The 25,684-nt window shown below is 37.5% G+C and overlaps 1 protein-coding gene across 2 annotated transcripts in view; it reads left to right on the plus strand.

Moving 5' to 3' along the window:
* The first annotated feature begins 20,941 nt into the window (after positions 1–20,941).
* The window catches only part of LOC120772332 (protein espinas), a 93,563-nt gene continuing 88,820 nt past the window's right edge, over positions 20,942–25,684 (plus strand). The window contains exon 1 of one of the 2 annotated variants that reach the window (XM_040100874.1): positions 20,942–22,992. In XM_040100874.1, the coding sequence (XP_039956808.1) occupies positions 20,942–22,992 (2,051 nt within the window). The remainder of the gene's footprint in view (positions 22,993–25,684) is intronic. The other variant, XM_040100875.1, reaches the window with a different exon arrangement.

Here is a 25,684-nt window from a genome sequence, read left to right on the forward strand (position 1 = left end):
CCAGTGATGCACAACTTTAAGTCATAAAGGCGAAAGTTCGTAAAGGATAATAGGCTAATAACTAACCTCACTTTCGCCATACTTATGCGCGCATAACCAAAGAAAGGAATGGGAGTATTTCAAATTCCGTTGCATAGCTACAGGCGCTGAGAACTAAGTAGGCATAGCAAAGCTTTGCTTCGGTTCGTGTGTTTGTTTTTGTTTATGCTTTGTTAGTGGCATATAAGATAATTAGGAATTTAATTATTTACACGCGCTTACATGTATGTGAGTGTATGGGTACGTGTGTGGAGTGAAGCAAATGGGTTATGCCAACGAAGCCTTGCCGGCTTCATTTCATTATGGCTTGTGGTAATGCTACAGAAGGAAATTTCATAACAGCTTTGGCGAAACGGCTAAACTGCGATACACAAGCACATACAATGAATTAAACACACACATACATATACATACATATAAGCTCATACAATATTTTACTTACATATTTGTGTGTGTGTGAGGGCTTATACTCATACAAATGTGGCATGCAAATACTAACAAAAGGATGTCATCATTTGTATTTATTGCTAATGATGAGTACATGCATATACACATATATATATATATATATACATATACATACATACACTCATTTCTTGTACCTTGACATTGTCGAGCTGTGCGCCATAATAATTGCCAGCCAGCTGAGTTAGTCAGTCATTCCGCAAAGCCAATGCTCATAATTCTTCATAAAAGCTGACGACTTGCGGTTATTAAACGCTTCGAGGGTTGCCCAATAAAATGCTTGAGCCACTTTATGCGAGTGCGTGCAATGACAAAGCCTACTTACAGGCGCTTTGATGCGGTTTAGTGGGTGGTGAGCTTTGAAAATGTCGATAACTAGTCGAGCGAATGCTGTGCTGGTTCTTATACATACAGTATATATACATACGTAGTCTTATATATATTTATCTACTCTCTCATATAAGCACAAGATAATAGTGTCAGATTATCAGCTAGTTTATTGCATTGCTTTCCCTGAAGTACTTTTTTGAATAGTGTATTCAATTGTATGACGCTTCTCGGAATCGCTTCCACTGCAGTAAAATAATTTATTGCTTTATTCATTACTTGTATAAGTTGCATATTTATTTTTATGTGAATTGCTTGTATGGACTCAGATGCGGCATTTGTTTGTGGAAAATATCAACAATAGATTTGGAGAGTGTCTACCCTTAAGCTTCTTGCTACAAATATATATGTGTGACGTTGTTTCGTAGAATCTATTTATCTTTTCTCAATTAGAGAACCTTTGAACACAAGTCATCAACCTTTTCTTGGGTCTCACGTTCAAAATTTGTTTATGTTAAAATTAGCAGCATAGGATTTTTACCATGTATAATTTTTCAATATCACTAGACTTTTCAATACAATTTTCTAACAATTCTCCCTCTAGCATAAGCATGCTTTATCTGAGGATTTTAGAGATCATAGTTCAATAAGCTAATAATCATGAATGAAAAAATTTACTGAAAGAAAACTCTTAACTTATTTACCTGTATAATGAAGGTTAGCCCACTTTAATAACTTTTCCACAAGAATAGCAAGAAAAAATATCAAAGTATTTATAATTGGTTAATATGTATACAGTGAGACAAAAAGTAACCGCAAATTGTAAATAAAACTCAAAATTTTTAATTGTTTATCAATATCTATCAATCTATTATCAATGCCAATGTATTTTCCAGTCCTTGAAATGCCTTCAGCTCTTCAGCGAATTGTTTTATCCCTTGGATCGACTGAAAATGCGCTCCACGGATCCACAATTTCAGTTTGGTGTAAAAGAAAAATCACACGGGTCCAAATCTGGTGGTTAATCTGGTGGTTCTTTGCATTTTTGGCTTTAAATTCCGTCAAAACTGTGCCTTGATGCGATGGAGCATTAGCACCGTGTAAAACCCATGAATTGTTCTTCTACAGCCGGAATTGTTTTTGATGAATGTTCTCACGGAAACGAATTAATACGGCTAAACTTCTTATTGTCTCTCCGAAACAAATCCATGAAGCACCAAACTACGAGTATCGAAAAAAGCAATGAGCATCACCTAGAGTTTTGAGTGGTTTTGGTGTGGTTTTTTTTGTTTCGACTCGTTTTTTTACCCTCCATTCCTATGATTGTTGACTTGTTTGCATGTCAAACTCATAAATCTATGTCTCATCGGCAGTTGTATTGCTCTCCATTCATGTGGGATCGGAATTCGTACGATTATGACCATGTCCAAGACCTATTTAGGGTAGCCTTTTTGAAAAACATTCAGCTTTATCGGAACGAGTCAAGTAAGAACGCGTTTCATACCCAAATATTCACCAAAATCATTCGAATGTGCTCGTGAGAGATGTCGAACTCTCTTGCCATCTTCCTAACACTTGCCTGACGAGTTTTCAAGTACCATATCCTTCACTTTTTTCATATTTTTATCACTTGCAGAGTTCGAAAGTCGTCCAGCGTCTTCAACGATCTGCCGACCGTCTTTGAAAGCTTCATGGTTGTGATAAAACTGAATACCTGTAAGCCTTTTCCAATATTCGCAAAGATTCCTTACGCAGAATTAGTTGGAAATATAAAATTTTAGTCAAATTCTTTGTTCGATGTTTTTATTTATTGTAAAACGCTCTACTGAGGTGTACTGATTTAAGCAGCTTAATCTTTATTTTTTTTCAGTGATGGCCGATGAACTTAATTGAAACGTTTTTCGGGGCATAAATACTCTCCAAGGTTTACCGTTGAGGTATAATATACCAAAAATGTAAAAATACAATGACCATGTGATTTGAAAGTATTTAACCAAGTGAGTTGGGTATTGTGCTAGTTTAATATTTGAAAGCCATGATTTGGAGACCTCAAGTTTCCAACAGATCAAATAAGTAGGCTTTACATTGGAAATAATCCCTCAATAACCTAGACGAACCTTCTCGAATCTGTTTCAAACTAGTGAATGTATTAATTATCAGCACTGTCCGTAGTTTTAATGTTTCACTCACTACCAAAAACTAAACAAAACATTAACTCCTGCTACATGGAATCTATAACACCTTTAACAAATAGAAAAATTTCTTATCTGAACTTTGACTGATGAATTTGTATGGCATTTATGTATATATAAGATATGGTATAGTCACGCGATCTGAACAATATCTTCGAAGATTGCATCATTGCCTTGACAAGGCCTCCATCACTTTGTTCCGATGGTTAATTTTGTATAGCAGCTTTATGCTATAGTGGTCCGATATCGGCAGATCCGACAATTGAGCAGCAGGAGAAAAGGACGTCTGCAAAATTCCAGATCGAGATCTTAAAAAAACACATATATTTTTTAGCGTCTCCGACATTTGCTTCTGATGACATTGATTTTAATATGCTGTGGTTTCGACCAGACGAAAGAAATTAAAATCTGCTATAAAAATTACCTGGACGCCTAATGTTAAAACTGCATAGCAGATTTGATTTCTCTATACTGTCTGTGTGAAGTGTTGGAAAAGAAAACTGTCCGTCTTCCTTTTTCGAATATTGACTTCAAGGCAAGCATTCTTTCCGTGACCATCGTTATAAAGCCCATGATGCTGAGAAAAGTTAAGGAAAGTCATTACACCAAAACAGGTGTTGATATGAGATTTTTCAATATAGAAGCGATATTTGAAGACAACTAAAATGCAAATTTGAAGGAAGCAAAAGTTAAGAATTGCTACGCTGTCAGTTTTAGTAGCTGAGAGATGTTACATTTTGCAATTACAATAACAACAATAAATGCACATACACATGTTTTTATTTATTCAACTCCTTCACTTCATTCAATTGCGTCCTTCTTCTAACATTTGACTTTCTGCCGCATGCAAATTAGTTGTTTTGTTGCCCTTGGCAATACATGCAAATTATATCGATATCTTCTTTTGGACTTCAAATAAATATTAAACGCATACGATTACATAACATCTGTCACTTTTCACAGAGCCTGGCTGGGCCAGTTACCTTTAAATGATGGCATTTGGATAAAATGATACCTTTCTATATAGTGTAACCTCTCATTTACTCTTTTATAGTTTATATATGCATTTACATGAATAATTAAAAATAAAATTTGCTCGAATTAGTTCAGACCACATATTGTATTAATTTTTTTATAAACTCATAATTTGAAAAATAGTTAAGAGAGAAGAATATTTAATATAGTATTTACCCATCATCCCTGATCTTTGAACTTTGAATTTTATTCGACATTCAGTAAATTTCCCTTTCGCTTACTTACCTAAGACGCTGGAATAAAACTCATAGAACTCATAGCTCGAAAAAAACTTCACATGGCATTCAAATATAAAATAATGCAGGAGAATTGCAATTGTAACAGTAAAAAAATGTACTGAAAATGATGCAGTAGTGAGTTAAATTTTAAAAAATTACCTCTCTGCTCAAAATATTTATTAAGATAGTGTATGGTAATATTTTAGCTACTCATTACAGTTGCTAATTTTCATCGTTGCTGTAGTTCCACAATATAACTATTTAGCTCACTAAAGTGTGATACGTACCCAGCTAAGTTGATGTACAAAATAAATAATAACTTCCGCTGAGCACTCTGTGCTTCCTACTTTAATGTGCCCGAAGCGGCGCCTAAATGCATGCCTCAAGTGAGTCTTATATATGAAATAGGCAATATTCGCTCTGGCTCTCACTGCTACTGCGGCTTTTGTTGAATTGCCTAGCACTGATGGTTGCTTTACACTTGTTGTTGTTGCTTTTATTACGCTTGTGGCTAAAGTGACTGCGACCCAAAGCTGTTGGCGAACGGGTTATGGTTGGTTGCATGGTTGGCTTGATGGTTTATTGTCGCTGCTGCCGTTGCTGGCAGCACAAACTTTATCTGCACATGCTTATAAATTTGTATGTGTGTTTCACTTGTTGTTCTTGTTGCTGCTGCTACTGGTGTTTGTTGCTGCCACAAGCACTTATTGCTGCTTTTGCTGTTGTTGCTAGCTGTTTTTTCGGCGTTTTTGGAAAATGTGAAAACGAAATTCATGCAAATCTCGCTGGTGTGGCCAGCAGTTTTTTCACTTCACACTGCCACACCGCAAACATTTTTTGCGCTCCCCTGCGCCGCGCCTCCAACAAACTCATTTTTGACAACCCATTTTCGCGTTGCTTTCAATTTCGTTGAGCAAGCGAATGAAGCCGTGGATTTATATATGTTCGTTTGTGTATGTGTGAATGATTGCGCGCGCCAAGTGAAGTTTGCTTTGATGAGTCGGCTGTTGCCTTGACTGCAGTGATTATTATTAATTTCAATTCTTTGCATATGCAAATTTTTCAGCAGCCGAAGCGAAAAGTTGGGCGAAATTTATGCAGAATTCCCATGGCATTTTTTACTTTTACATTTTTATTTAAAGTTGTGAATTGATTTTTGATTAATTAAAAGTTTTTTTCCATTATCAGTATAGAAATACATTTTTGAATGGTTTAAATTCCGAAGCTGTTTTGCGATTTGTGATTTATATTGCCCAAAAAGTCGACTTGGAAATGAGCTGCCTGGTCTCTAAATATTGAGATTGACATCATCTATTATTCAGGTGTAAAATGGCTTGTAAAGTATTTCGTTTTAAACCTAAAATTTTAGGTGAAATATTGAGTAATTAACTGTTCCCAACGGAAGTCTTTTCTTCTCTTAAAATAACATGCTAGCTGGGACTTCGATACAGTATTGTGTTTGGCCAAGAATTGGAGAAAAAACCTTTACTCCATTTTTTTAAACAAAAATCGCCAAGCTCATAAAACACGTGTAACACTAGCGGCTTCTATAAGCAAAGTAAGCGATGAATACAGTTGGAAATGGTGTACTTTAGGGGCATGTAACACATACATAGTGAAATACATGTTTTTTGGCAAAATTCGTTTTTTTTTATTCAAAATTCAACATTTACCCTTTAAGGGCGATACACTGATTATAGCGACCCTCCATTGATGGCACTTTTGTAGTACGATTTGTTTTTAGCTTCAAGATAGGCCTCAGTTTCGGCGGTCACCTCTTTATTCGATGAAAATTTCTTCCCAGCAAGCATTCTCTTCAGATCTGAGAACATAAAATAGTCTAGGGGCCAGATCTGGAGGATACGGTGGAAACGGAAGCCCTTCGAAGCCACATTTATGGATTTTCGCTATAGTTTTTACTGACTTTGGAGACGGTACATCGTCTTGGTGAAACAACACTTTCTTTTTCTTTAAATGCGGCCGTTTTTCGGCAATTTCGTCCTTCAAATGGCCCAATAGCGCCATACAATAGTCACTGTTTTGTCTTTGCTCTTTCAAAGTAATCAATAAAAATTATCTCAAGTGCATCCTAAAATTCTGACACCATAAACTTGCCAGCCGACTAGTTTTTCCATGAATTTAGAGCGGGTTCATCGTTTACTGTCTACTCGCATAACTGTCCATTGCACTTCGGAGTGAAATTATAGAGGCATGTTTCATCCATTCTTAAATATCGACGCAAAAACTCGAGTTTATTATGCTTGAACATCTCCAAACTCAAACAGAGCTTTCTCATACCAAAATATTTCTAAATTATATAATGTACACATTCAGTTGATATCTTTAGAGTGCCTGCTATCGCGAACAATTTCACTTTACGGTCATCGAAAATTATTTAGTAGACTTTTTTGATTTTTTCGTCGGCAACAACCTCGCTACGTTCACCGCCTTCAATGCTCATTTTACCAAATCTAAACTTAGCATACCAATCCTTGATGGTTGATTTTCTTGTGGCAGTGTTCGGAAACTCCTCATCAAGCCGAATTTTTGCTTTAAATGTAAAATATTTTATAAGAAATTCCTTTTTACCATTTTTTTCGCAATAACAAACGTTGCTTCTCTCAAAATGGTGTAATTCACAAGTTTATAATTATTCAGTAAGCAAATTGATACACGCGCCTTTTGAAGCTTATGCAGAGCTAACTAAAAATTATATGAATTTGATTCTAGTAGCGCAATCTATGTATATATCAGTTCGGGGACTTTTCCATTGAACTCTTATGTTCTTACGTTTTCAATAAATTAAACACTTTCTGATTTATTTTTGAGTTTCTGTGGTCGTATTTTAGATATTCAACATCTTTTTTTGAACAACAGGACAGTAGAATTATTTTATTTTTAGTTAGGCGCTTCTCTTTCATTCAATTTGCATGTATTAAACCTTTTGCATAGTTAAACCGAGTGTCCTATGCAAGTATTATAAAAGTTTGTTCTGAGGGTGTGTGTGCGTGTGGATGAGAGGGAGCACATTGTCGTTTCTAAAGCTGAATTTATATTTTTATTGCAGTTGATAACTTTCTCATGTTCGTTAAATAGCATTGTTTCATTAAAAAGACGGAAAAATTTTATTTTTAGAACCTTTAAGAAATACAAAAAATCTTAAGTTTGTTTGCGCACGCTTTCACTATAATATTTGGAAAATCAAAACCTATATAAACTTTGCGGCAATTATTGTTACTTATGAACTATTTCAAGTATCAATGAATTTGCTTGAAGGGATAAGAAGACTTCCAAAAGACTTTCTGTTTTTTATATGTAGATTTTCAATTCTTATTCTTATTATTCTTATTGACATTGCATAGGGATGTATTAGAAGAAATATGAACGTTTGATTCGATCGACCCTCAAACCACTCCAACCCGTCGTTTCATCTGAATGAAGTGTAGGTTGCTTATCATTCTAAATGCGGCAAGTTTGCTTGTTTACATACCCATTGAGACAGAAATGGCGGTCATCGCTGAAAACAATTTGCCCATCGAGCGAAGCCATGTCACTTGGGAAGGTCGAGCGGCTTTAGTTTTTGCACAAGCTGTATTTTGTATACTCTTAATTTAAGATCTCGACGTAAGACGTCAATCCGAGCTGCTGCGAACGGCACCGAATCAACTCTCCACAGTTTTCGAGTACACTCCAGCTACGGCTGCTACATTTTCTTCATTGCTAGCCGAACTTGGTCCATTCGGTCGAATATTAACCAATAATGAATGCTTAACATGGGTGATGGTGTTGCGAATAGAATGCTCAATAGACCAATTATGTTGACCACAAGTTGAGAAAAACGCCCGATACAGATTCTTTATAGAACAAAAATAACATGACAGCTTGACAAGAAGACAAAAAAAAGCTATTGGAAAAAGGATATCTACTTGGATCACCCGTTATATATATATATTACTTTTCGTCAGACTATTATAGAACTGAAAAACTAATCGTGTGATTTTAAGTACCACCCTAATGTGCGCACATCTGTACTATAATTTTTTCTACCGCTAAAAAACGTCTAGCTGATTAAAATTGTTGACACACCAACACGAACACACTAAAAATCACAATAAACTTTTGCAAACAATAAACATCACCGCCTCCAACAACAACAATGCTCTACATTTCCACCTCCACAACAACCAAAGCATTGACAACTGTTAACGACGTTTATTTCTGCTGTTTGAAATGTCAACTTCTGACTGTTACCAGCGGATATGATGCCGAGTTGAAAGCCCAGTATTGGTGGGTGAGGGTGGACTAATGGTGTGCACAAGCTTTAGGGGGATGTCGCTGATTAAGGGTTGCATATATGCGGCGCAAACATTGTAAATGGCAACTGTTACCTGCAAAGGCTTAGAAAAAAATCAGCGATGACAATAATAACAACAATGACGCTGACAATGAAAGCAGCGACGCAGCAGCAGTCACGTGGCAATAAAAAATACCATAAATAACAAAACAAATGACAGCTTCAGCAGAAAAAAAACAAGAGAAGAAAGAAATTCTGAAGAAAAGAAAGGGAATGGTATAAAATTTAAAACGCAGAAATGTAAAAAGTTATAAGAAAAGAAAAGAAATTCGCACAGCAAGAACTTTCTCAAAGAAAACATTGAAGAATGAGAAACAAAAGAAATGCAAAAGTGAAAACTCACAGCGGGTTCTTGATAAATAAAGGCAGCAGAAGAAGCTGAGTAAGGTTTGGCAATATAAGTTACCTCCGGCGCTCATTAAACGCGTGTAAAATTTGCGAGAATCCTTCCAAGTGAGCTTTTTGTTTGACAGCTTTTTTCATTAGCAGCAAAAATGTCCGTTACATTTTTTGAGTGTGGGAGTGTTGGTGGCGGATTTTTAATTAAAAAATCTGGATTTCGTCATAAAATTATAGTCCTTCGCAGTCACAACAATAAAATAAAATTTAAGGTATTGGCGGGATGAAAATTTCATATTATGGTTTCTTTGCTGATTTTTCAGATTTTCAATTAAGCTTAGAATTTTCTTACCATTGATTGTTTGATAATCCAGAAACTGGTATAAAATCTTAACGTTTTTTAATGAAAAAGTTTTACATGCAAGCATTTGATTTTGATCGCTCAGTTTGTATAGCAGCTACATATATGCTATAGTGAATCGATCTGAATAATATCTTCGAAGATTGCACCCGATCCAAAGCCACGGTGCCTAATTCCTTTGAGATATCCCGTTGAAGGAAAAAGCTTTCTATACAAGAACTTTATTCCGATGGTTCAGTTTGTATTACAGTTATATGCCATAGTGGTCTTATATGTTTGGACAAAAAAGGAGTTTCTTGAAGGTGTGAAATTTCAGAGCGATATCTCAAAAACTGTGGGACTAGTTCGCGTATATATAGAAGAACAGACGGAGCCAGGATTTGGCAACATGAGCTACTTTATTTCGGGTGGAGTACCGAAAGCTTCCGTTATATGCCCCCTTCTGTGGAGCATAATGTTTGAATGTGTACTAAGGAGGCACCAACAAAAAGCCGCTAATTAATTGCATACGCAGACGATCTCATTGTGGTAGCATTGTCCAAACACCTAGATGACTTCCGAAGCGAATGCAATGAATGCATAAACGGTCCGCGTCAATGGTACTTCTCAATGAGTTTAGAACTGGCGGAGCAAAAAACAGAGTCTTGCTCATAAGTACTAGAAAAGTGAAGGAAAGCATATCTCACCATAGGAGAGTGTGAGGTTCATTCACAGCTACACCTGAAGGCCCAACCTAAAGGATCACCCTGAATACACTGCAGGTAAAGTGAATAAAGTCTTAAACGCATTAATAAGAATAATGACAAATAAAGGCTGCGTGCGTTCAAGCCAGCGATTTTACTTTCCGAACAAACAATGCTGCAGTAGTGATAGCTAGTATGATGTCCATTGACATCTAGGGTGGCGAATACGTGCGGATATACAAGTGTTACCAGAGTCGTCTATAGGACCCAAAAGAGAAAAGAGAGTCAAAACCTTAACAATTTGGTAGCAAACCTCACGGAAAGAACGGTGAACCCACAGACTAATACCGGATATTCATTCGTGGATAGACAGACGATATGAAGACCTGGAGTTCCACCTAACCCTTGCATCTCGAATTTAATCCGAATTATCCGACGTGTTCAGAGGGCTTTGAAGACTCTGAGCATGTATTCTTTTATTGCCTTTGCTTTCAAAAATGACAAAACTGAGACAAACATATAGAGAAAATTAGATGTCCGTCAGTCCGTGCAATAGAGAAGAATTGAATGTCTTATTATTCCCAAGAAATAATACTTAATCAGGTGGTTTTGTGGGAGAGTCTGGAGTTGGGATTTGGCTAGGTTTAGCGGATTGAAGTTTCGCACTCCGGCTTTTGATGTTTCCCCTTACTTAAAAAATAAAGGTATATGGCTAAATCGCCTCAGCTTTATGCGCTGATTATTTATATACATATATGTCTTCAGGGAATAAAGCAGAGCTGAATAATGTTGTAAAAGCTTATTCAATTTACCATATTCATTATACCATAAATCTCAAACATCTTCTATTACTCTGATGACTGGTTTAAGAGCAGGTTTGACACTTATTTCTCTACGTCATTCTGTATCTCAAAGAAGTTAGTGGAGAAGTGGCGAAACAAACACCATTCGGGAAAATACGAATCAACATTGGAGATGTTGATAATGATGTCAGTATCTTTGCTGTACTAGTCATCTAATTATCTCTAATATTAAGACCACGAGACGTTTCGAATGTTTTATTTAAGTGTTTACTGTCAATGCGCGGAATTGATTTTGAAAATATAAGAAACCGTCGGAGACAATATAATCTTCGTCTTATTCTTCTTTACTGGCGTAACCACCGCTTATGTGGTTATAGCCGAGTTAACGACAGCGCTCCAGTCGTTTCTTCTATTCGCTATCAAGGTGAGTATATTTACTCAAGTCCGTCTGTCTGACCGTAGGTTTGTATATACGCAAATAGTCCCTTAATTTTTGAACTATTGATATACAACTTTTTACACTTTCTTTTCTCTCCAAAAACTGCTCATTTGTCGGAAGTGCCGATATGTATTTCACAAGGTATCGTCACAGACTTCCGGATAAATTATTATCTCAGTCCACGCTACAATATCTGAAGAAATTGCTTAAATCGGACCACAACAGCATATATGTAACTGTCATATAAACTGACCGATTAAAACCATGATAAAATCCTGTATATATATTTATTATAAATTTTTTTAATCCATAAAGGGTATTATAGTTTCTGTGCAGCCTAAGTTAACGGTTTGCTAGTTTAAAAATATTTAAGACCATAAAATCTGTATAAACTTCACATCTGCTTAATCTAAAAACAAAAATATATAAATAAACAGCGAAAAAAATTGTACATACATAAAGTTGATTGTAAAACTGTTAACACCATCAATATAGAACGAACAACAACATCACTAGCAATTCAACACAGTCAATTGCGCCCCTCCAGCGACGCTGCGTGCATCCGCTTCACGTAGCAACGCTTATTGTCTCATCTGAGCAATAAACGGAAGTCGACGGAAGCACGTCGTAACTATATTGAATGCCACGCTGGCTGACTAGCTGCTTACCGCGGACATTAAAAACGTGTGTGTATGCAGTGCAATTCCATGCATAACGGTTATTCCACAAACAGTCTGCAAATTCTGAGCATACCCTGGTGGGCCACGCAATTTATCTGCTGCAAGTGTAATTTCATTTTCCATGTAAATGCAAAATAAAAAGAGAAACGAAAAGAAAACTAAACAATACCTCGTTGCGTTGGCGCATTTCATTTTTAGGAAGTGTAAATTGTTTTAATACAGCCAACGTTTTTTATTTAACGCCTTGTGACGCCATCTTGTGCGCCATATTGTATGCTACAGCACTGCCAGCACACTCAGTCAGTGGCTGTAACGGCAATCCAGCGATGAACTGTTGTGGCGGTGATAATCAACGAGCAACAACAACGTGTTTGACACGTGTTCGAAACGTTAAAATCTCTACTTTTACGAGTTGCACAATTGTTACGAGCACGACTGACACAGGAGGTGAATGCGCCAGGTCACAGTTGTGTGTGGCGGCGGCGAAAATGGTTATGAACGTGAGCAAATACGCTTCTGTAGATGCAGATGATATGTACGAGTCTGTATATTTGAATATTTGGGACGTAAAATAGTTGTTCTGCCTTGTGGTCGCTAGTGTTGCTGAAGTTCTTCCTAGTTTGTAGTTGTCGTATTAGTTAAAGCAAATAATGGGTATTTCAATAAGTGTAGAAGTGCAGACGCTGAACACAATTTTCGACGGGTTTCAAGCATAAATCGGCGGATACTGCTGCAATTTCACGTTTGATATTGGTACGAGGTTCATCAATCGTCGCTGGCTTGTTGGCATAGAACGTATACTTGATGTCCTTGATGTCCTACAAGAAATAGTCTAATGGCGTCAAATCCGACGGAGAGGCGGCCAATTGACTGGGTCATTTCGTGAAACAACACGATCACCAAACTTGGTTTTTAATAAATCAATTGTGACATTCGCTGTGTGGCTTGTGGCGCCCTCCTGTTGGAACCACATATTGTCCATGTCCGATTCGGACCAAAAATATTCGGTTATCATTGAGCAGAGGCGATTACCATTCACAGTAACGTGCCGATCTTCATCATCACGGAAGAAGTACGGCCCAATGACGCCGCCGGCCCATAAATCTTCCCAAACTGTAATGTTTTCGGGATTAAATGGTGACTCATGGAGTACATGCGGATTGCTGCCTGACCAATAACGCATATTTTGCTTATTGGCAAAGCCATTAAGTCGGAATGAGCCTCATCGATGAAGATGACTTTTTGATGAAAGTCCGGATCATTTTCAAGTTTTTGCGCTGCCCATTTCACGAAAAAACGACGATTCTGGTGTTCAAACTGCTTCAGTTCTTGCGTAAATTTGATCTTGTTAGGATATAGGCCAATATCCTTTCGCTTGAGAACGATGTGTGAGAGACTGATTTATGTTTTCCTCAATTGATGCGCCAGCGGCAGCAATATTTTGTACTTTGCCTGCGGATTCCAATTTTTCCACTAGACGCTCAATTGTTGATCTGACAGGATAATTATGATTTTTAATATATAAAAAACGCGGTTGAATAATAATTAACCATTCAAAATAAAATATAAATAAAAATAATACCAGTGCAAAAAAAAAAAAAAATAATACAAAACGATATTAATAAAATATACGTTTGTACCGACATATAAACTCTTATTTATTTAAAAGAGTATACAAATTATTACACTGTATCGCTTCGGTTAGATACTACAAAGTAGTTTACACTAAGAAAAATTAAATTTATTTTGACAAATATAAATATTTTTATAATATAACAAAAATGGTTAATAACGAACAAAATCAAAATTCACCTACAGGAGCTACACGCTCAAAACAGGTTGTTAAATATATTTCACAACGTGACAGTTTATTACGATACTGCACTAGATTTGCCGCTTCACCGATTCACGAAAACTCTGAATCGTTATTAGAAGTAAAAGGCCAAAATCTTACAAATTTTTGGACTCGCTTCCAAACGGCTCATGACGCCATTGTAGATTCTGACGATTCAGATCTACCACAAAATTTTAAAGTATCTGCTACCGCAATATACGAAAAATGCTTGGACCAATACGAAGAAACAAAAGCTATGATCTCCGATCAATTAAAGCTCATTAAAGCAATTGCACCTACTCCCCACAGTAGAGTTGAGCTGCCACAAAAAGACAATCAAGAGGCAAGTTCAGGCATCCAACTCGAGGTGCCTGCATGTGAAACAGAAACCTTTTACGGAGGTTATGAAGAATGGCCGTCCTTCCGGGACATGTTCACAGCCGTTTACATCAACCATCCAGAACTATCAAAAGCACAAAAACTGTATCATCTCCGATACAAGACAGGAGGTCAAGCAGGCGTCATTGTAAAACAGTTCGCTCTTAATGACGATAATTTCAATTTGGCTTGGGAAGCTCTAAAAGCTAGATATGAAAACGAAAGAATACTGGTCGATAAGCAAGTAACGACACTATTAAACTTGCCTAAAATCAAGAAAGAAACAAGTGAAGAATTTGTAACACTACAATCCACTGTTTCTAATTGTTTGTCGATTCTGTCGACACAAAATATTCCCACAGACAGCTGGGACCCCATTCTGGTAAACATTTGCACCGCCACATTACCAGAAAAGTCGTTACTTCTATGGGAGCAATCGCTCTTATTACGGAAAAAGTGTCCAACGTGGCAACAAATGAAAGATTTTCTCACCACCCAATATGAAATTGCGGAAAGGTTAGAAGAAAAAAGAATCAAAACTAACAACACACACGACCAAAATGGAAGCTTAAATAGACCCCTAGCTAGAAGCAAAAACAAATCAAACAGAATCTTTTACAAACCACTAACGTTCACATCCGAACAAAGAATACAAACGTCATGCGAACTATGTAAAAGAGGGCATAAACTTATATCTTGCGAGAAGTTTAAAAGTTAACGAACGAAATAATTTTGTCAGGTCAAAAAGACTTTGCACAAATTGCCTGTCACATGCGCATACATTTACAAACTGCAAAAGCAAATTTAAATGCTTATATTGTCATAAGACACCATACAATGCTTCATTATAGCACATATCCCCTATCACACCAAAAAAGGGGGCATACAAAAAAAACCACGGGTTTAATTGCAAAAGCAAATCCCGAAATCCAAAACTGTGAAATTTGCCAAGAGACACCATGTTGCTCAAAGGCACAAAAAGTTCAAACGCTGCACAGCGAAATACAAAGTGGACTAGTTACAGAACTAGTTACCACCATGCCAACTAAAGTTGAGTATAATAGAAACAGATACCTTAATTCACAATTAAGGAAATTTCGAATGTTAAGGAAACTTCCCCCTATAACAAATAAAACTCCAGAAGGTCAGTATTGTGAAGACTTCTCTAAAGCCACAACTACTCGATCAAATAATGGCCGGTACGTCGTACGACAACCAATAGAGCCACAATTTTCCAATACCCCACATAAAGGTAGAAAAAGCAATGTTCGTAACCTTTCGACCCCGCAGGATGGCTTTCGCCAATAATGATACAAAAATCCTGCTTAAAAAATCATAAGTTATGTGGCGCGCTACTAAACGAAAATTAGTGCATTCGCACTTAAATATAAAATATAACAAAATTGTCTCGAAAAGTCGAAAAATTGACACATTTTATACAATATTGCCCCATAGAGGCTTAAATTTTCAAAAATAAATAAAATATAAAAAGGAAGTTAAAGGATCATCATACTGCCAATGCGATACAGTGACGCACCTACACTTACAAAAGGCAAAGGTCGTTCTTATCGCATCTATCTAAGCGCTCCTCATATGGGTGGGTAACGGGAATCAGCTATACAAAGGCATCAACTTAATTATGAAGAATTCTCTACTTCCCGAATCGAGGCCGTTCTCCATTCACGGCCACTCTCCCGCGAGACCCCTATTATTCTACAGCTCAAACCTCAAAGCTAAGATGCATGCACTCTGGCCATTTCTGAGTCAGACGTGGCTGCGCTATATTTCACAATAATAAAGAAATGCAAACTATTGCCGATAAACGGCAAATATAATAACTAGTAGTTACAAACTCATAAATCCTTAAAAATATATTTTATTACTGTATGCATATAAAAGCAAATATGGTACATACCATACCAAATGCTATGTTTAAAACCAACATTTATAGCGTGTGTTCTGCGCCCTCGGCTACTCTACCAGCAGTACGCCGAAATACGAGTACATGCAATAGCACAAACTCGTAATACTAGGCAAAATATTCGCCTAGGGGGCCCAGGATGTTTAAATGAGTTAAGCATCCACCCACTATACCCGGGAAAAACTGGGCCATCCTAATAAGACAGCATAGTTCACCACAGCTGAGAACACGACAACAAAACTCACCAAGCCTATGCACAAACAAACTTATCAAAAAGGATGGTCAAAAGGGAAAGCGGACACATTCGTCTCATACAATTCGCACGTCAACTTTTTCGCTTATACACTGCGCCGCGATAACACCCCACGCTGCTCTACGCTTATACAATTCAACGATCCTGTGCGCGTTAATTCGAGCCGTCAGCAATCCAGATCGCTACATCGCATCTTCGATACATCAGCAACCACCGGGACACATCCGCATAACGATCGTCTCTCGCTGCTTCATATGGACAGCGTCCCGTTGATTATCTAGTGTTTTTATTCACACATACATATGTATGTATTATAAATTTTTATTATAAATATGTTTAATGGTAAAAGGAGATGTGCAATACTAAATCAATTAAAATCATTTAAAATATAATCTAAAGAAAACTTATTATTTGTTGATTGGAGGTGAGTGATTTAGTGAAAATACATTTAAACAATGATGACCATAATTTCTGTTAAAGTTGAGGCCTCTGACTCCGAAATTCGGTAGTAAATTTTAATAATTTTGACTTGTTCCTGAATCGTATGTCTTTCCTTGATAAAATGGCAAACCTGACTGAAAAGAAATGTGAAGAGAGCGGGAAAATGGCAAATATGGCGTCATTTGCTGTCCCTATCGGTCTACTTTTGTAGGGTGCCTGTTGAAAAACCTGTTACAATTTATCTTTAGCCTCAAGCTAAGCCTCAAAGTTCACGGGATGACTGTCGCTTGTCGCAATAATTCGGTTTTATTAAGAGTGAACAGCTTCAAACACTCCTCAGAACCATCAATTCGTTGTTGCCTTTGATGAATTGCGAGCTTTGCACAGAGCTTTCGCACAATCATATATGCATTCACAATATATTCAATGCATAGTTCGAATAATGTCCGCCGTCAAGCCTCAGCTTCAACAATAATTTATTTTTCTCACCAGGAACAATGCTTTATTAACACACGAAATTCCTTTTAATCTATTTTTTAAACTAACATAAGTTGCTTCACCCAAATTGCTATTTTCATATACTAATAGTTCGACAGCTGTCAATTTTCTATACGTATCTTTTGAAGGTTAGGGATGACTAGAAATTATACGGATTTAATACCAGCATAGATGGCACTATGCGTCAGCATACGAACTTTTCAACCCACGTGTTATTATAATAGAATTATTCTGGACCATCAGGAGAAACTTATTCCAATCCAAATTATTATGACTTCTGGCCAAAGAATGTTTGTTTCCGCAACTATTTTGATAACATTGTTCCTTGAGTTGCATTTTTTTTTAATTACGAACCATGATGATCCAGGTTGTTGTCACTAAGTGATATCAGCTTTAAGGCTAGTTTACTGACAAACGGTACTCAATATTTTAAGTGTAGGAAATTATTAAATCTGTAATCTGGGTGCTGCTCTTTCTTAAAAACGACTAAAGTCTCTAATATCGTATACTGGAATGTTATTTTTCAACATTCCACAGCTTGACGATTGGTTTGACATTTTATTTCTAATTAACCCTTAAATTTTTTATGTACGTGTAAATAGGTGCTGCATCTTTATAAAATTTTTTTAAGAGAAATTTTGCGTGTAATTTTGTTAACAGGCAACTTTCGAGAAGTCTACACATCAACTCTAACTTAACAATGTGTTATTCAACATTTGTCCTTTATTTATAGTCTTCTTCTTATGGCAAAAGCTTAAAGACCCGTGCACACAAAATAAGTTGCAGGTAAATATTCAATTGTTGCCTACGTTTTTGAACTTCAGTAGTCAGCTTTCAATTTAGACATTCTTCTCCCCCTCTTCGTATCCTGCTTTTCTTCGTGAAACTTTGCTCCCAACTCTACATCGCCACTAACTAACTCCTCAGTAATTAAAATATTTCCACTTCTTATTTATTTGTTTGCTGTTTAATTTTGCAGAAGCACAGTTCGTCTAAGCGCACACAGTTCCAGTTTGTTAACTGTATGCTGTAGGAAAGGACTCGCAGTTTGTTTGTTTGCTCGACCGTCGCCAAAGAATTTCACTTTGATTCACTCTGGCTACTAATTAGCTAAATTAATTACTAACGCTCCAGCAGTGTGTCTAAATATTTACTTTAATATACTACATTTCTTCTTACTTATATATAATTCTCTTTACAGCAGTATTTATAGAAGCGAGAGGAAGCTTTTGAAACTAATGCCAACACTGGTGACTACAGCACGTGGGATTTTGAATGTCTGAGAGGTGAGTTTAGAATTAAGGATACTATATTATACTCGTATATTATATCATATGTATATTAATAAAATGAAAGAAAAATGAAGTTTACAAAACAAAATCCTCATTCGTACCAAACCTTCGTCTATGGAGTTCCTAGTCGGCTGGCATGTCTGCCAATTAAACAATGACCTCTTAGCAGTCCTACTAGAGTTCTTAATTAATTAGTTTTGGTATCTCTGGCTATCTGTATCTATATTCCTTGTTCTAAGCACACTCTTTGTCAAAACAAATAGCCTCACCCTACCCATTCTGCTTTGGAAAAGAAAGCAATATTGAGGACCGAGTTTAAGTTCAATTCTATAGAATTTCGAAAATCCGTGGTTTTGGATAGAAACGCGAACTTACTGAGTATCTTAGAATGCCCCTTAATACAGGCAATTAATAGAAGAGCTGACTTCGATTGCAGTTGCTTACAAAACAAGCCTGTGGAAGTAAATGTAAAATGACGTTGGTCGACAAATTTTTAAAGAAGACAGTTATAAATAATGTATAGATTACCGCTTGCTTGGTTCTGCTTAGAGGTATGATTCGAACCGAAGTTCTCCAACCAGTTCTAGGAGTTAAATAATTTATTTGTATTTGTTTTTTCGAACATACGCGCTGACTAATTCGGATTCATCCCTTGAAGCCGGAGTACTTAATTTACAAAAATCGGTTATAATTAAGTCATTATATAACTTTGACGCTTTGAAATGCGAAATATAGGAATCAACCATAGTACTAACTATTTACTAAGACTTTGGTTACCACTTCCTTATTGTCTATATTAAGAACGCCAGCCAATTTCACATTTAAAAATAATTGCCCATGTTTCTTTTGCTGCACTTATTGCGAGTGCTCCACTTTCCACTGGCAAACACGATCACTCTGCGATCGTCTGCAAGCAACGACATTAATCATTGCGCTAAACAACACGAACGATCCTTTAGCCACGTTAATTGTGTCAAATGACCTCGAGCAGTCGCTGAAAAAAGCGACAGCGATTACTTAAAATAGGCGCGTTCAATGAGGAACACGCCAAGAGAGAGAGAGCCAAAGGCCAAAAGTAAGCGGAGGTGTAGCGGCGGCGCAACTTGTTTGCTTGTTGATGACAAACCAGTCAAAAGAGCGTTTGTGAGAGCGGGCCACATTGGCTGAGAGCACGCGTGTGCGCATGCACTCAACTCTCTCTTAAAATTAAATTTAACTAGCTTGTGGTCAGTTAAAAGTTTGGCTACAACAAATATTTATAATATTTCTTATTGATGCTCTTTTATTCACCATTAGTGCCATTAATGGTAGGCGCACCTGTTGAGCGCAATGGCTAGCTGTGGTGAACATGTATTTGTTACACATTTGGTGCAACAAGTGTGGTGTGTTGCGCTGGTGGTACTGATCGTGCGCGCACGAGCGCGTTTTGTTTACAAACCAATTTTCTTCATTTCATGTTGTTAAGTGTTGTTGTAGTTTACACCGATCAAGCTGCTTCAACTACACCTGGGTGCGCGTGCGCTTGCAGGCGTGCTTGTTGCTACTGTTGCTGCTACTCCTCTCCTGTACAACTAACTTTCTTTTGCATTTCACCACTAACAAATTATGCTGCGCGATCGTTTCGTGTTTACCTGCTGACTCCTCGCTTTGGTGGTGGTTTTAATGTTGGTGCTGCTGATGCGCCAGCACAGCTAGGCGTATCACAGTGATTCTACCTCACGTTTAGTTTACAACGAAACTTCGACGCGTTAAGACAAGTGAATCAAGCGACCGGTTTTTTGATTACTTTCTGTAAGTGCTTTATTTCGTGTTTGTGCGCATGCGCCTAGAGCACACTTCTTGTTATTTTTGCATAGTTTGTTGATGGATTACTTATAGTGCAAATACTTAATATAGCGTCGCGATTTCTAAGCGGATTTGTTGCGTGCAAATGCGGAGCACGTAATTAGAACGCGCGATCGCGTCGCTTGCCGTGTATCACAATAATTGGCATTGACAATAATTGCTTGCATGCAGGCGGACGCATGAATAGCAGTCTATTCGGGGCGCGTTGCCGTGTTCGATTTGCAATTTAGTGCGATTAACTGCGCGCGTGCAATTGGGTGAATGTGAGATTACAAGATTTGTGCTGATTTTGTAGAAATTTTACTAAAAATAGGCGTGCCGCATATAAAGCGCTTAACCTGCTGTAATCTTTTAGAAGCTTTGTGCTGCGCAGCCGTAGCACAGCTTCGACGTTAAGTGCATGCAAAAAGTGGGCGGCGTGTTATCGTATTGATCGCCGCTTACTTGCTAGTACTCAAACCAACCACAAAAAAATAGAATATCGTGTACTCTTAAATATATTCCAACCATAAAATCGTGTTTGAGTTTTGTCAACTACCAAAAAATGTCGCATGCGCTGCAGGCGTTCAAGTTGAAAACGGCCGCGCAACCAAATTTGCCGCTACCCAAAGCGTTGGGGCGCCGCACCCATTTGCTTGCAACAAAAAATTGGTGGAAATTATGTTTTGTGTACGGTCATGATCCGTCGAAACTTTACCGTGAAATCACTTACAACACAGAGTCGCCAAAAGCGGCGGACAATAAAACAGATAATATAACAATGAATGCCAGTGAGAATACCGCTACGGCGTGTAATACGGAGGCTGCTGATTCATTGCGCGCCGCGACAATGTCACCAGTGGAAAGCGGCAGCGCATCGCAAAGCTCACAGAATGATGCTGCAAAATTATTTCCACGCAATATGCCGAGCGTAAGGCGCAGCCGCAGGCGCGTAGCTGCCAAAACAGTAGCAAGCGATGAGACAGCGGATAACTCAGAGTTGCCAATGATTGCTATGCAAACGGCAGAGAAGAAAAAAATATCGAAGAGCGCTGTTTTGCATCGCGTCGATAGTAGCTGCCACAAATCGAGTCTCTCAAGGGTCACCAAGTTGACGCCGCGCAAACTAAAGGCGCCAAATGGTGGGCAAAGGCGGCAACATTGTCGGCGCACGCCATTTAGTGAGAATAATGCAACGCTGATTAATGGTAAGCGTGAGGTTAGTGTACACAGCAAAGAACGTAGAACTAAGTACAGAGCGCACGCGCAAACCAATGACAGCGACAAGCCGCTTGATGCTGAAAACGTTACGTACCGCGAAGCGCCCAGCGTAAATAAGGCGCCAACACAGCATGCAAGCACTGCACGTTGCCACAAACATAGCAAGCAAGCGCTTTACGCTGAGAAAGAGCAACAAAAATATGAGCAATTAACAGGTATGCAAGCGGAAGAAACGACGCGCCAGCAACTGCAGCAGCGTGAAATTGCAGAAACGCTCCAACAACCAGCGCACACACACCAACATTACAATAAACCACTAAAATTGTCACTACTGCCGCAGAAATTGTCTGCCGCAAGCGCGTTGTCATGCGCGGTCACCCAAACTGTCGATGTTCAATACGCGCAAAACCGATTGGCCGCAATCAGCGCATTGCCATCACCCTCTGCCGCCTCACAGACTCACTCTCATCAATCGAGTCTCATTAGCTACGATTTGAGTCGTTCCACAAGTCGCCTAAGCTGCTTTGAGTCAATACCGAATGCGGTTAATGCCATAACAACAACAGCAGCAGCAACAACGGTTGAAAAGTCTCTAGCAAGTCAATCACATACCAACGCTGGCAAACTTAGTCACAAGCCGCATCACCAACATATGGATGACACATTTCTGTCATCGGGCATATCGTGTGGCGACGCTGAGACGCAATCAGAAGCGAGTTGTAGTTCGCCATCGCTGCTGCAACTACAACTTGTCTGCAGCGGTAGCAATAATGTAGCCCAACTGCATGCGGCTGATATTGGCGCGCATATGGAGGACGTCGAGGATGCTTTAATTGAGGCAGAGGTGGCACAGCTTACGGCCAATTTGCGGCGTGACGAAGAGGCGGCCGAGCGACGCCTGTCACGACGCGTCGAGGCCACAGCAAAAATGTTGCAGACCCAAAATGCTGTCTGTTCAAGTGGGAGAGAAGCGGCGTCAGTCGTGGCAGCAAAGAAAGTCGCCGTCATCACCAATGCCAAAACAATGTCAACAACTATGACAACAAACGCAACGTCAACAACAACAAGCGCGGCAACAGCAGTCTTACCACAATCACTAAATGTTGCTGATCTACGCAATTTGAAAGTTTGCCGCAATCGTAATGCCGTGTGGATGCTTTCGTGCGCCAACAACAACAATAGCTGCATAGCGCCCATACCGGATGACGCGCAGCTAAGCGATATTGAAGAGCAGCTTGCACGCTTGCCATCCAGCGATGAAGTGGATATGACGAGTGGCGTGTCGTCGATGCTTGAAGAGTCAGCAAACACAGTAGCAAGTAGCACAGCAGAAAGTGCAGCAACAGCACTGACAGCAAAAACAACAACTACAAGCTCGTGTGTGCAGCAGCAGCTGTAAGTGGACTTCAGTCAATAAAAATATGTGTAATTTATTGGTATTTTTTGTATGAGCATAGAAAGCTGTCAAGAATTCTTTGTTATTTATTTTTGTTCTCACACAATGACCCCTATGACTTTAGCTTTCATTTTCAGCAAATAATCTAAAATTATATCACAGTCATTAGCATTTCAATAGTTCCGCCGCGCTCAGCTGCTAAACTGCCGATTAGTCTGTAAACAGACTTTTATTGTCAGCTTTAATGGCTTGATTGGGCTTCTATTCTTTACAGATGAACACATGCTCAACAGTGGCTTAGTTTGCTTTTAGTGTTGAAGGGATTTAAGTAGGAAAATTTCTTTTTCTTATGTAGAAAGTGATTGGAAGAGCTTGAAGGAATAATACAAGTTTTTTTACTCTAACTTTTCTTCAAGCAATTTTCGTAAAAATTATTGAGATTAGATTGACATATGTTAAGTTCGTTTTCTGATTTCGCATGTTAAAATGATAACGCAAGCTATATCTCATGGAGCTCATGGAACTTCTTTATGTTACTTTAGTGTGTATTAGATTATGTTTATGTGTTTGTGATAAGTTTTAGTATAAATTCTACAACGCACATATTTTTTCAATTAGTTAGTTGCATTAAACAATATTAGAAGAAATATGTTCAAAATTATTTTCCTAAATAACTACCTTCTTATATACAGTTTTTCGTTTAGGGTTAAATTTATCGGTCTCGAAATAAATTAATGTTTTTAACTTTGAAGTCGAACAACATTTTGTAGCTGCTTTCAATACGCCAAGAGGTAGAAAAGTACGGAACGGTAGTATGGTATAGTATAGGTAGTATAGTAGTATAGACTGCCAGCGCGGAGGGAGCGGGATCCAGGCTTTAGTTCTGATAAATAGTAATAAAAGAAATACTTACGATTTTATATTCACTTGTCATTTTATGATTTAAGATTTTATGTTTTATTTCGACAGTAACTTATGGGGTTACATAGGTTTACGGGTTTCAAAAAATCGATTTTCTATTGTCTTAATAAATTCTACAACACCTCTAAAATATTGTCCTACATTTTCAAGTTTCGGAGATACAGCGTTGAGAACTTGTGCGCTTGAGGTTAGCGATGTAGGCTAAGTGCGCCGTCCTTAAACACGTTTTTCTCGAAATTGTGTTTTTGAAGTCGCATGGCAGGATTTCTCGAGAACTACTCAACCGATATTCATGAAATTTTGCACAGATCTTTGAGATACATTTTTTAAAGACTTGAACGAAGGATCTTTTTTCAATTACAACTGTTTGAAAAAAAAGTTTCGCAAAAAAATTTTTTTTTCAATATTATTTTTTACCCTAGAAAAAAAAATGTAACCCCTTATGCTTTGAGCCAATCAAACCAATAGTTGCCTAATATCAGTACAGAACTTGTTAGTAATCAAGAAAGTGGTGATACCTTTTTGATGAGGAACTCGTTTACTCAATTGTATGGAATTCCATTTACTATTTTGTTTATTTTTTTCTTTTGGTTTCACATGTAAACTTTTTGATAAGAAAGCAGCGCCCAAATCTTGTGAGTATTAATTGGCGAATCGATGAAAGCTTTTGTATCGATAATATTACTATTGTTAATATCAATTAAAGCTACCATTAGTAATATTATTACTACCAGAATTTATTGTTTCTTCAACAGAATAGAACAAAGAACGGACCAAACTGAAAATCAACCTCTCGCAGTCTCAAATTAAATGAATTTGGAATGAATCGAAGTGCCAATATATTTGCATATATTCCATACAGTTCTGTACTGTGTTCACTGAAAAAAATGCAAATTTGAAGCAAGAATAATTAAAATGCGCTGTACCCTTAACTTGTATTGTATTGATGTTTTGAGATTAAAAGCTTTCTGAACTGCAACAATTTTTTTTTTTTTTAAATATTGTTGGAGATAATTTCTATTTAAATATAATAGTAGATGTTGTTGAATATTTTTGAATTTCTTCGAATTTTTTGAAAATATTGTTTTGATCGAACTTCTATAAAAATGATAAATGTTGTTGAATTTATCGCAATTGCCTTTTTACGCCCGTCAAGTCTATGACTCTGTTACTCTATAAACGTAAACAAACGATTAACTATGTCTACATATTTTACAGCGGCAACGCAATGGAGTTAGCAGCTTATTCTTCTTCGATTTCAAAAGAATCATTATCGGTTTCTTTAGAGTGATTGTACAAATATGCACTTAACTTATTCAGTCTGATCATTGTGTAATACTTAGTCATTTGTTAAGTTGGCCTTAGGATTTTGGACGAAAGTCGTAAGTTTATTGTTCCAAACTGTTTTAAAATGTCTAGTCTTGCATCGAACTCGAAATTAATCTAAATAAACTTGAAATGCTCAATTCTAAACTTAAAAAGCATATTACTATATTGAACTATCTATTATTTATTAAAAATCAACTCTCAAAAAGCCATAACTCAAGAAGTGATTTCTAAATTCTCATAAGAAAGTGTTCTTCTACTTTCTTTTCATAAGAAAGTGTTCTTCTACTTGGCAAAATAAAGTTTGCTGAACATTTATAGAGTGATTCTAAAATCAAAAATATTTCGAACTAATTGCAATGGCTATAGTAGAGGTACCACTTTTTCAATTAATTTTGTTATCAAAAAATCACTTCACTCGAAATCCATGCATCTATACGATCC

Source organism: Bactrocera tryoni, chromosome 3, assembly GCF_016617805.1.
Source record: "Bactrocera tryoni isolate S06 chromosome 3, CSIRO_BtryS06_freeze2, whole genome shotgun sequence".
NCBI classification, from domain to species: domain Eukaryota; kingdom Metazoa; phylum Arthropoda; class Insecta; order Diptera; family Tephritidae; genus Bactrocera; species Bactrocera tryoni.